This window comes from Gopherus evgoodei, chromosome 1 (genome assembly GCF_007399415.2).
Source record: "Gopherus evgoodei ecotype Sinaloan lineage chromosome 1, rGopEvg1_v1.p, whole genome shotgun sequence".
NCBI lineage: Eukaryota > Metazoa > Chordata > Testudines > Testudinidae > Gopherus > Gopherus evgoodei.
In genome coordinates this window covers 264,267,442-264,280,781 of record NC_044322.1, presented here as the reverse complement: position 1 = coordinate 264,280,781, position 13,340 = coordinate 264,267,442, and the positions used below count along the sequence as shown (strand labels likewise).

Sequence of the window (13,340 nt, the reverse complement as noted above, 5' to 3'; positions counted from 1 at the left end):
CCCAGCCGGGAGCTCCTACCAAGCACCAGGCTCCAGCTGCTAGTCCCGGCAGGGATGGAACTTCCTCTTCCCCTGTATAGCTATTACTGGGGGGAGAGATCAGACCCACCTCCAGGTACCTCTGCTGACTGCAGCAAGCTCTGTGGCTGAAGATAGTACAGAAGCAAGCGTAGCAATCCCATGACTCCCTTGCAACAGCTTTGCGACTCCTCCCAATGACACCACTTGCCCCCAGTTACAGTATGGTGACATTTCAGATGTAAACATCTGAAAGCATGAAATGGAGTAATTTTACAATCCTACCACTGGAATTAACCAAAATAGACCATGCATTTGGTAGGGCCCTACAGTTCTGGGTGCTGCTGTATAGTACAGATAGTAAATAAGAGCTTGTGATGGAGATGGGCACTTAGCTTAGTATGCAGTAAGCACGGAAGGCTTACAAGGGCCTCATTAGAACAGGAAAGCAGCCATTGAAGTCTGAGAGGACCACAGACAAAGGAGAAACTCACCATGCTCTCTTGCTCTTGCCACCCCACAGAGCAAACCATCAAGAATAGAACAAATCCGAAAACGGAAATTTTACCACGAGATTAGAACCTGAGGCTTTATGCAAAATTATTGTATAATTTTTAAGAGTGATAAATAAATAGTCAGTCCAACTACTTAATAGAGCTGGAGCAGCAGTGAGAGAGAGACAGGGGGTATTATTACAAGAAGTCAAAAAGAAAAAATTTTAATCAGTTACAAAAATTTCAATATATATTTTTCTGCTATAATTCTTATTTGTTACACTTGCATGCAATCCAAGTGTTTGGTAAAGCTGAGTCAGACTAAAACCCTGTGCCTTTCACATCATTTCCTCTTCAATCATATTCCTGATTAGCCAGGTATGTCTACACTATGGGATTATTCTGATTTTACATAAACCGGTTTTGTAAAACAGATTGTATAAAGTCGAGTGCACGCAGCCACACTAAGCACATTAATTTGGCAGTGTGCATTCATGTACCGAGTCTAGCGTCGATTTCCGGAGCGTTGCACTGTGGGTAGCTATGCCATAGCTATCCCATAGTTCCCGCAGTCTCCCCTGCCCACTGGAATTCTGGGTTGAGATCCCAGTGCAAAAACAGTGTCGCGGGTGATTCTGGGTAAATGTCGTCTTCAATCCTTCCTCCGTGAAAGCAGAGGCAGACAATCATTTCACGCCCTTTTTGCCTGGATTGCCCTGGCAGACGCCATAGCATGACAACCATGGAGCCTGTTTAGCCTTTTGTCACAGTCACCATATGTGTACTGGATGCTGCTGATAGACGCGGTAGTGCAGTGCTACACAGCAGCATTCATTTGCCTTTGCAAGGTAGCAGACGGTTACCATCCCGATTGCACTGTCTGCCATGCCATTGTAAATTGGCGATGAGATGACGGTTATTAGTCGTTCTGTACTGTCTACTGCTGTTATGGGTGCTCCTGGCTGGCCTCGCTGAGCTTGGCCGGGGGCGCACGGACAAAAATGGGAATGACTCCCCGGGTCATTCCCTTCTTTATGTTTTGTCTAAAAATAGTCAGTTCTGCCTAGAATATGGGGCAAGTGTATTCGAGAACCAGAGGGCACAGCCGCTCTGTGTCAGAGCCCCAGAGATCCCGCAGAAATGATGAGCTTCATGCCATTCTAGGGGGTGCCCCTGCAACAACCCCACCCGTTGCTTCTTTCCTCCCCCAACCCTCCTAAGCTACGGTGGCAGTGTCCCCCTATTTGTGTGATGAAGTAATAAAGAATGAAGGAATAAGAAACACTGACTTTTTAGTGAGATAAAATGAGGGGGAGGAAGCCTCCAGCTGCTATGATAGTCCAGGCAGGACATTAAAGGGTGACGAGGGAGAGGAGCCCAGCCTCCCGGTGCTGTGATAGTCCAGGGAGTACAGAATCTTTTCTTTAGACATGAAAGGGGGGGGCGGGGCTGATGGAGCTCAGCCTCCAGTTGCTATGATGAAGGCGGTTACCAGCCATTCTGTACCATCTGCTGGGGATGACCGGGAGTCATTCCCATTTTTACTCAGGCGCCCCTGGCCGACCTCACCGAGGCCAGCCAGGAGCACTCATGAGCTGATGATGAAGATGGATATCAGTCATATTGTACCATCTGCCATCGGGAAGGGGATGCTGGTGTTCAGCACTGCAGCACCCCATCTGCCAGCAGCATGCAGTAGACATAGGGTGACATTGAAAAAAGGCGAGAAACGTTTTTTTCCCTTTTCTTTCGGCCAGGGGGAAGGGTGTAAATTGACAACATATACCCTGAAACACCCGGGAAAATGTTTTTGACCCTTCAGGCATTGGGAGCTCAGCCAAGAATGCAAATACTTTTCGGAGACTGCGGGGACTATGGGATAGCTGGAGTCCTCAGTACCCCCGCCCTCCCTCTATGAGCGCCCATTTCGTTCTTTGGCTTTCCGTTATGCACTGTGCTGTGGATTGTATCATAGCCTGGAGATTTTTTCAAATGCTTTGTCATTTCGTCTTCTGTAACGGAGCTCTGATAGAACAGATTTGTCTCCCCATACAGCCATCAGATCGAGTATCTCCCGTATGGTCCATGCTGGAGCTCTTTTTGGATTTGGGACTGCATCGCCACCCATGCTGATCAGAGCTCCACGCTGGGCAAGCAGAAAATGCAATTCAAAAGTTCGCGGGGCTTTTCCTGTCTCCCTGGCCAGTGCATCCGAGTTCAGATCGCTTTCCAGAGCGGTCACAGTGATGCACTGTGGGATACCGCCTGGAGCCCCGTATTGTCGATTTGCGGCCACACTAACCCTAATCCGACATGGCAATACCGATTTCAGTGCTACTCCCCTCGTCGGGGAGGAGTACAGAAACCGGTATAAAGAGGCCATTATATCGATATAAAGGGCCTCGTTGTGTGGATGGGTGCAGGGTTAAATCGGTTTAACGCTGCTAAATTCTGTTTAAAGGCGTAGTGTAGACCAGGCCACAGTTATCCCAAGTTACGACCCGGTAATTGACCACAGTTTTTCAGAACAGTTCTAGTAGTAATTAGATTTTTGGTAAACTCTGAACACAGGCGTGAATCAATGTAGTATAGGAGATCATTCCTTTGTTTTCCAGATTCACTCTTGCAACAGATGTTTGTAGTTCGGTTTTTAGGATCTATGGCTGTTCAATCAGATGATACAAATGAGGTGATTTATGAAGCTATGAGGCAAGTGTTGGCTGCTCGTGCCATCCATAACATCTTCCGCACAACTGAATCCCATCTAATGGTCACCACCAAGAGTCTCAGGTAGAGTAAAATTCTTAACACTCTCAGCCCTACTGTTCTGTTTTCCATCTGAGGTATCTATAGGCGACAGGGTGTTTTTAAATACACCACCTTCCTTTCCCCAAAGGGTAGGAGACTTGCACATATGGATCTCTACAAACAAAACAGCAAAAGCCTCATTGTTACAGGCATAATTTTTTTTAATTATAAAGCCAATTGTGTCACTACAGTGGAGGGGGTTCTAGCAGCCACACTGTAACCATTGCCTTTTGTAACAGACCAATGACTGGGCCTCTCATTCAGATCTCTTTAGAGTGAGACTATAAATTATAGCAATAAACAAATCCAAAAGTTGCTCCAGTATCATCTAAAAGTTTGAAATTGGGGGTTTCTCCTTACCTGGGTGGGCCCCAGCTTCTGGGACTTGCTGTTGTAGAGGACTCCAACTCACGCAAGTTAGAAATCATCCCATCCAAACTTTCAGGATGCAATAAGGCTGCATGTTAGTTCATGAACAGTAGCAGAGAGGTCTAGAAAGATCACCTCTGTGCAGACACTCCTCCTTCACTTTGAATTTGAAACACAATACAGCAAAACAGATCACTTGTCCAATTTTATTGCTTTAAAATAAGTGTCAAAGCTGCCTTCCCATCAAAACTTTCAGATAGGTGAGCCAGTGCACAAGTCAGGGCTCACGCACACACACTTGGGGAGAAAAAAACTCTATTTTGGGTGTTTTTGTGAATTTGATAATGTACAAGTACAAACCTGTGTAGTACTAGTTCATGGCACATAGACTATCCAAGTTTCCTGTGTCATCAGAAAGGCAGCATGGCCCAGGGCAAAGGGCACTGGGCTGGGAGTCAGGGGAGCTGAATTCCATTCCTGGCTTTGCCACTGACCTACTGCAAGACTTTAGGCAAATCAATTCAAGTGTGTGCCTCAGTTTCCTCCTGTGTTAAATAGATATAATGATCCTCTTTCTTTTGTACAAGGTTTAAGCCAGTAGCTCTCTCACTTTTGTACTGGTGACCCCTTTCACATAGCAAGCCTTTGAATGTGACTCTCCCTTATAAATTAAAAAAACTTTTTAATATATTTAACACAATTATAAATGCTGGAGGCAAAGTGGGGTTTGGGGTGGAAGTTGACAGCTCGTGACCCCCCCCATGTAATAACTTCACAACCCCCTGAGGTGTCCCGCCCCCCCCGTTTGAGAACCCCTGGGTTAAGCTATATGGCTGAAGTCATTACAAAAGTGCTCAATATTCTTACTTAAAACTTTTTATAATTGCAGGTTAATAGATCCTCAAACCCAAGTTACACGAACAACTGTAAGTAATTCTTCGTGTTGATAGTAAAGTTTAAATAATTGCAACATCTCTTTGATTGTTTCCCTCTGCACTGATAACAGTTAATCCCAGAGAGGATTGGTCTCCCACCCTAGTTGAGCTTTTGCTATTTTTAAAGCTCTCTAATATGCTTTTCCAGTTTGAACTTGCCAGCGTGACGCAGTTTGCTGCCCATCAGGATAACAAGAGACTGCTTGGTTTTGTGGTCCGTGTCACCGAGTCACTGGGGGAAGAATTCATGAGTGCGAATATTTTTGAGAGCAACACAGAAGGCGAAAAGGTCTTGTGTTTTATATTGTATTTTTTATACAGTTTTTTTTTAAAAAATGAATCATAGTGTCAGTTTGCCTTTTGGAAGCCTCTTATAGGGGGAGTGTTACAGAAACAGAGTCAGATGGTTTCCTTTATTCTTAATCTAATGATTGAGGGACATGTGATGGCATAAGACAGCACATAGTAGGATCAGCATTCACATAAGTTCCTTTCTATCTAAGGTCTTAGGAGTCAGTGTCCAGCACCAATCCTGGCAAAAGCAAGGTTGTCACTTGTATTGTGACAGCTACCTTTAAGTTGTTGCATGCAGAATAGTTGTAGCTGTCAGTCCCAGGCTATTAGAGAGAGAAGTTGCATAAGGTAATTTCTTTTATTGGACCAATATGTAATCGTGAGAGACAAGCTTTTGAGCTGCCCAGAGCTCTTCTTCCGGTCTGGGAAAGGTGCATCCAGTGTCACAGCTAAACGCAAGGTGGAACAGATTGTTTTGCATAAGTAATCAACACACATTCTAAGGGACTATTCAAGCCCTGAAAAGCACTGTGTGGCTCGAAAGCTTCTCTCTCTCGCTAACCAGCTGTGGGCCAATAGAAAATCTTCCCATACCCATATTTTCTCTCCAACTACCTTTAAGAAAACATGAATTGTGGGATAGTTGAAATAGATTGACAGCGGAGTAGGAGTGTTAACTCATTTCCTAATCTCTCAGACTTTACAACTTCTTATAGAGAAGACAATGCAGAATATGTCTCTGGTTTGATACTAATGGATACAGCTGCACATGAGGTAACAGAAGGCTGTCCAAAAAACAAGTAGTAAAGATGGGAGAGACCAAGCCCACCATTTTGTTTTGCATTCTTAAGACCACTACTGATGTGGAAGAATTTTCATTTGTAACTACGACCCCTGCCTCCCAGTTGATGTGGGTGTTTCTCTGTCTCCTGTTGAAGTTGTTCAACTGTGGATGAATAATTAGTCCATGAAAGCAGGGAGACTGGAGCTTAGTCTCCCACCTCCCAGGTACATAGCCTAACCACTGAACTACAGCATCATTCTCTCTTGCCCAATGACTTAAGTATTTATCCAAAATGGAACAGCTTCAACAGGAGAAACTGGGGGAGCCCACATCCGAATAACCCACAACTCAGTAGTTAGAGCTCTGGTGAGAGATGGGAGATCTTCAGTCAAATCCTCTCCCTATCTGTCTAGGGGGCAGACTGAACCTGGGTCTCCCTCATCTTATGCAAGTGCTCTAACCATTGGGCTAGAAGTTGAGGTGGTTACCACCACCACATCCTCCAGCTGTTTTGTGCAGAGTGAGGCAGTGCTTAATCCCTTCGCCCAGGAAACAAGTTAGGTGCCAGGTTCCTGCTTGTGAATCGTAAGCAGAGCTAGGCACCTCCCTATAGCCTGGAATTAGGTGTCTATCTCCATGAGGGAGCTGTTCTTAGGATACACCCCTCTCGTTGGCACCTCTCCACCTAGCGTGCTGGTTTTTTGTGGCTCTCCCTGTTCTTTGTACAGGGAGTCTAGATGCCTGACTTAGGCTTTGTGGAGCTGAGTGGTGTTCCTGTGATTTCCCAAGCATCTAAAAAGCTGAGTGTCATAATGCTTTGGGTCACTAAGGGTCCATTGAAGCCACTAGTCTTTCCATTGACTTCATTGAACATTGGAGCAGATGCTAGCTTTGTAAAACAGACAGATTTAGACATGCAGTCCTATGATAATAGGCTTCAAGAGAGATACTCTAGCTATACAAACAGTCTGAGATGTATGAAGCATCATCAATGAAAATTCATCAAGTTAGCATAGATTTTTAAAGTTTTACTAGAAACTCAGTCCACTTTTTTTTTTTTCAGATTTGTTATGCAATAAGCTTGGGAAAGGAAATTATTGAGGCTCAAAAGGTGAAGTATACTTGTTCTGTTTTGATTTTCTCTCACCAATCTCTCATTGTAATGCTCATTTATTTCCTGTAAATTTGACTGCACTGTTTGGCTGTGTATATAAAACACAATACGATACAGACTACTGCTGCTACTGAACATCGAGCAAGGACATGCATTTAACTCAGTCATCAGCTAAACAGTACAAGTTTACATTTAATCTGATTCTGCACCAACGTAAATCGAATTTATAGATATGCAATTGTCCACTGCAGGGACAAGTTTAAAAATAAGCCCTCTCAGTTAGTGAAAAAAGCACCTAAAAATGAAAAATTGAGATTTCTGCACTAATACTTCACAGTAACTATCCCCAACTCTTCTCCTCGGGGCTGAAAAGTTACGATGTGTTTTCTCCACCCAAAATAAATGAAAGTTACAATTGTGAAGATTCATATCAAAATCTCATCCTTTACCAAAATTTTCCTACACATTTCTGGTGTCACTGGAGTTCCAAAGCATGTTAGATGTATCAGTAGTTTACACAATAAGCAAAGTACCCTTTCTCCCAGAAAACAGGGTAAACTCATTTCTTCAGTGTTGACAAGTTACCCACAATTTTCACCAAATATTTCAAGGGCTGGAGTAGTAATTCTAGGCAAGAGCAGCAAATAAAAGCTCTAATCCTGAAAACAGTCATGCATGTGTCTAATTTTGCACAAGTAGTCTCTCACTGTACCGCAAAGTTGGGGCCAAAATCTCATTTACATATATAGCTATATTTTAAAATATGTCATGCAGAGAAGCTCTGTATGCTAAAAAAAGAAAGGTACCACAGCTTGTTGAACTTAATGTTCGTTAACATCTTCATTTCAGGATCCAGAAGCACTAGCTCAGTTAATGATGTCCATGCCGCTAACAAATGATGGCAAATTCAAATTATTGAATGACCACTCAGAAGAGGATGGAGCCGTACCTGAAGAGAGGGGGGAAGAGTCAGAAGCATAAACTTTTCATTCCTTGTGTGTTGGTTGGGAAGGTGGAAAGCAGGGAGTCGTTTTTTGCAGATCTCAAATGTTTGTGCACACCTTGGGCCACATTCTGTTTTCTCTTATAGTAATGAGAATAAGGAGTAACTGAGTGCAGTTTCTCTTGACTTACAATGGAGTGAGAACAGAATTTTGCCTTCTGGGTTTGTTTGGAATAGCTGACAATCTTTTGTGGAGTGTTTCAATGTTAGCTCCTTGATGCTGACTGTTCGAAGCGAAGGGTTAATGTCACATTCTTCAGATTTATACACTTTTAGTTAGTTTGGAGGTGCTGATCACCTTATCATTGACTTCAGTTGGAGTTGTGGATGCCCAGTCTCTCTGAAAATCAGGCCACTGTAAAAATTTTGTACCTGTAGTGATCAGTAATTTCCATAGTTTGCATGATATAGTGTATCTGAGTGAAGGTTAAGAAAAATGCACTATTTACTTTATTTTCAAATGAAGTTTTTTAGTTTCTAGTGTACTTTAAGTGTTACAAGAATTTATCTTTTGTGCTAGTCTATTTACAGAACTATTTGATAAACACTAATTTTTTCCTATTAATCTATTTTTGTATTGCACCTAGAATAAGCTTACAAAGTAAATTTAAGTGCCTATTCATCTTCATAGGGACCACACTTACTCAATTACAGAATGTCTAAATCCTGGATATAACAACTCCTGGATTTGTTAGTTTTAAATACAACCAAAATGCAAACAGAATCCAGAAATAGTCAAGGAGTTTGCATGTTTGTGTGTGGTTTTTATATGGTTAAGCTTCTTGAAAGTAGCAGCCTGGGATAACGGTCATAAGTCAGTATGTTTATTGCATTAAGTATGGTTGTAAGTTTAACATTAATTTTATGGTGAAATATAAAGTCTGACAGTCTGCAAAAGTCTTCAATAAAAAAAAGCTTACCAATAAAATGCTAGATTATAAGTCTGTGTGTTAGTGACTGGTAGCTTGCCTAAACGGAGGTACTTTGTGCACTGGCTAGGGCGTTTTCTCCAGTTTCATCTGCAATAAGTTATACAGGACTTGCTTATGGAGGCTTTGCCATTTTGTGTTGCATAGTCAAGAAGCAGCTGGTCAGTTGGATTACTGAAGACTGTATGCAGTGGCAAATACTTTAACGATAGACATCACAGGAAAACCCATACAGCATTGGTTCATGCTGTTCTCTATCTCTAGTTTCATTTAAAAACTTAGCTGGAATAGCTGATTGAGTAAAACTGATTGAATTAAATCTAAATTTCTTTTGGGCACTTAAGAAATTAGCTTTTCTGATACTAGTACAGGGATCGGCCACCTTTAGCAAGTGGCGGGCCAGGCCGTCTGCAGGTGTGGCTGATCACAGCTCCCACTGGCTGCAGTTCGCTGGTCAGGGGCTATGGGAAGCGGTGTGGGCCGAGGGATGTGCTGGCCACAGCTTCCCACAGCCTCCATTGGCCTGGAGCGGTGAATCGCGGCCAGTAGGAGCCGCAATCGGCCAAACCTGCGTATGCGGCACATAACCAAACTGGCCCGCTCGGGTGCTTACCCTGGCGGGCTGCGTGGCAAAGGTTGCCGATCCCTATACTAGAGAGCTTACGGTTAACTAGAACATGACAAGGAGGATAATCTTCCAAAATCTTTGCAGATGCCCGTTTTGCCTGGAATCAGTATGGCAGAAGGCCAGACACCCGTCAGTCATCACTAAATGTTTGAATGTTAACACCATGCAAGTTAATTATAATTAGAATGAAGTATTAGTTCTCCAACCCTCTGTGTATTGATTTGGTCACATTACTACTGACACATAAGCCACTGCACTGTAAGAACGGTCACACTGTTGGTGTGAGCATTAGCCTGCTAAACCCAGGGTTGTGAGTTCAATCCTTGAGGGGCCACTTAAGAATCTGGGGCAAAATCAGTACTTGGTCCTGGACTCAATGACCTTTCAGGGTCCCTTCCTGTTCTATGAGATAAATATATGGAGATACAGTATACCTATTTATTTAAATTTTTACTAATGGAGAACTGAAACCTGCTTATAGTTCAGAGGACACCTGTTACTGAAGACAAAAATCAAAGAATGATGTTCTCAAAATTACATTTATTAACTTTCTGTACATAATGTACTCTACTCACAAAACCAAAAAAAAGACTAAGGTAACAAAATACCCTTTTTGTAAAATGAGTTAGATAATACATGTTACATTTGGTCCTTCATACCTGAGAAATTGAAAATGGTTGTCATCAATGGCCATCCGATGAAAAGTTCAAATTTCCCTCCAGCTTACAGAATGCAGTAGGATCTCAGGAATCTGCACTTCAGCAGCCTACAGCTATACACTGGAAGCATATTAGCTGCTCACTTAAGTGCAGATGGGTCAGCTCTTAGTGGAATCTCTCCCCCCAACCCAGCCAATGGAAAGGGCACATGAGATTAGTCCTGGCTTTCAGTAAGTCCCTGAAATCAGATGGGTGAGGAGTCTAGAGCGCACATTAGACTCCACACCCAGTACTGGTGTTGTGGGGGAAGGAAAATGGGGGTGGGAAGAGGTATTTGTAAGGCTGGGCTCTCACTACTGTTTGATTGAAGAATGAGACAGCCATGAGCTTTTAAAAGGGCTGTTGCTACACATCTGTTTCCTGTAACACTCAGCCCACCCACAGGAACAAGTGAAAGATGGCAGCTGCTGCTTTCTTGCTAGACAGGCAGCTTTCAGCAATGCCCCCTGGTTCCTGACTGAAAGGAAAAGGGGAGCTATAAAGCTGGTCTATCAGTCCTCAGCAAAATGAAGCCAGCTGTAGCCATCCTTGTTCTCTTGCTACCAATGGATTTTTTGAGTGAAGTGGCAACAGTAGCTTTCCTAAGATTCTCCCTTCTCCAGCCCAGAGCCTCATTTCCATAATTGTGCCCAAGCTGCAAGAGCTGCTGGTCCAGGTTCCCACTGTAGTAGCACCACATGCAGTTGTAATGCCTAGTGAAATGGACGAGTTTCATGTGGCGCTCTCCCCCACTGGCACAGGTGGGTTTGTGCCCCACTACTCCAGCTTGAAACTGAATGAATCCATACAATGGTTCCCTCCATTAGTGAGATTCTACTGCATAGTGAGATGTTCCAAATACATTAACTACAATCCTTTATTAACGAGAAGAGCTATATCATTGTACATATGTATATATTCACACATACATTACACAGCCACATATGCTATCTCTAAACAGGGTACTAAAAATAGCCTGTAGTCCTTTCTGTGGAATTTCGGTCATCAAAACCACATTAATCTGTTAGCAGTGTACAGATCAGGCATATACACTATCCAAGATTAACTGAAAAGTATTAAGTGTTTGTAATAGCATTCTTCCAAATTACAGGGCAAAAGGGAAAAATGCAGACTTTATTATAGCATAGGTGTGCCATGAATGTACATGTTTACATAGTCAATCTACAGGAGAAGTGAGAGACTCTAGCCATAGATTCTTCAGACCCCCAAGAACCTATGAACTATATGACTGAAGATTGGTCTAGAACAGGGATATATGTATATGCACATACAGGAGCAGGGAAGTTAGCAGTAGTAGTAGCAGCAGCACTGCTGAAAATGTTTGCTACAGGCCCAGAGGTCAAACTAGACACAAATAATTAAAAATAACGTATGAAAGTCTCATTGAAATAAAACAGCACTTCAAACAAATACAAATTAGGGTCTTCAGCACTCTTTAGGGCCATCTCAGCAATTATGATGAATTGCAAATAAAGGATTTAATGAGTGCAGCCAAGTAAACAGTTTGTGATGCTTCTGCGTCATGTTTTCAGCATTAGGGAAAAAAATTTCATGCCAGTCTGGTCCCTTCAGTTTCAACAAATCATCATTTGTCCTAGATTTCTACATGAATCAGTGACTGACAGGGGCAAATATCAGGTGTGTCACACTTTATATTAGTCATATATACATAATCAGTGACCAGCTTTGGAGTAATTATGAAATATTTATAAAACAGCATCTTGCACTGTAATTAGGAGATGAGGCTGGCAACTGTGGTCCAATAAAATATACCATATGTGCCAAAAAACTGCAAGTCACAGTTAAACTAAATGATGTGTTATTTAGCTAGCAAGATATTGTTTTATGTTCTGGGTGATTAAAACATAACAGTACCTTTTCATAGTTAGTGGTAACTGGCACTTAATTTTAAGATAAGACTAGCCATTTGCTTGAGTCAGGAATCTGGATAACTACTGTCTAACTCTTGCACAATCTGCAAAACTGTAGCAAGCACATGTTTAAGTTGTATGGAATTCTCACAGTGTACAGCAGCTTTTAGAGCCTGCAGTGTAATTATTGTTGATCATAAAGCATGTAAGACTACGTCTGGACATCACAAAGGGTGTAACAGACCTACAGACTTGAGGCTGAAACTTGTGCTTAGGTACTACAGCATTCATGAAATGTAAGTTTACTTAATATTCACAGGCACCCATTCATACAGTGCCTGGTCATAAGAGGAAGCACTAATTCTGGTTTTCTCTTCTCTGAATTTCCTTACTTTTGTAGATGAAAGTCAGGCCTTCAGTGTAAACCTAAAGCAGTTTCATTAGCGTAGTCTCTCTACCCCTGACCCCACCTTCTTTGGTATGAAAGAAAAAAAGGCAGGGAAAGTGAGCTAAATCCCCTTAGGTCAGCTGATATGCCAATGGATCAGAATCAATGAAGAATACTGGCTTTGTGAGATATGCTAACATTAATAAGGGTTTCTGAACTATGTATTAGTCTCAATTTACATTCACAAGGTATGCCGAGCATTATTATAGTATGATATGTGACTATGGTATTAGGTGCCACATATACTCTGAATATGATGCATTCCCAGCACCCAAATTATTTTTCAGACAATAGATACTAGAAATGCAAATGTCTGTCTGTCTTTAATTGTTCTTCCTGGTTAAAAAGATCAAAATGCCCTAGTGCAAACCATGGAACAAAGGCCTACAAGGTTTTTAAGTGATGTTTTAAAGCTAGCGATGCAAGAAAACATTTGAAATTAGTGAATTACTAATTCTGATCTGCACTTCTGTAACTTAAGATAACGGTTGTTCCTAAGTCAAGTTTTACATGCTACGTTTCAGCTCAGACCAAAATTTTGTAAATAATGTAATAAACTCCTGAAAAAACAGGGTTTTCCAAAGGAAATATGGACACAAACTCAGCTATAGTAGCCCACTGGGTATTGCTACAGTATTGTACCATTTCCTATCCATTTTAACACAAGAGGTAAATCAAATCTAGGATTTTATCCCTACAAAAAGTTATTGGCAGGAACAGGATAATTAATAATTCTGATAGCTCATACAAATAATGCATACCAGCAATATCATTTCACAACGGGATCTGCAGGTGCAGCGGTGGAGAGGTCTCCATTGCTTGTTTTAACAGATTCTTCTACAGAAGAAAAAAAAGAAAAAAAGTTGAAATTGATATATTATATTGAAAACAATAATTTGTTTTAACCAGACATTATAAAAAGTAAG

At 42.0% G+C, this 13,340-nt stretch overlaps 2 protein-coding genes across 6 annotated transcripts in view; one reads left to right on the top strand and one right to left on the bottom strand.

The window, feature by feature from the left end:
* Positions 1-8,760, top strand: part of APPL2 (adaptor protein, phosphotyrosine interacting with PH domain and leucine zipper 2) — a 60,254-nt gene extending 51,494 nt beyond the window's left edge. For all 3 annotated transcript variants that reach the window (XM_030544858.1, XM_030544849.1, XM_030544866.1), the window contains 5 exons: positions 3,128-3,302; positions 4,579-4,615; positions 4,773-4,913; positions 6,766-6,813; positions 7,666-8,760. In XM_030544858.1, the coding sequence (XP_030400718.1) occupies positions 3,128-3,302; positions 4,579-4,615; positions 4,773-4,913; positions 6,766-6,813; positions 7,666-7,797 (533 nt within the window). In that variant the 3' untranslated portion in view covers positions 7,798-8,760. The remainder of the gene's footprint in view (positions 1-3,127; positions 3,303-4,578; positions 4,616-4,772; positions 4,914-6,765; positions 6,814-7,665) is intronic.
* Positions 8,761-9,896: 1,136 nt separating this feature from the next.
* The window catches only part of WASHC4 (WASH complex subunit 4), a 57,717-nt gene continuing 54,273 nt past the window's right edge, over positions 9,897-13,340 (bottom strand). For 2 of the 3 annotated variants that reach the window (XM_030544798.1, XM_030544827.1), the window contains one exon: positions 9,897-13,251. In XM_030544798.1, coding sequence (XP_030400658.1) covers positions 13,184-13,251 — 68 coding nt within the window. In that variant the 3' untranslated portion in view covers positions 9,897-13,183. The remainder of the gene's footprint in view (positions 13,252-13,340) is intronic. The other variant, XM_030544808.1, reaches the window with a different exon arrangement.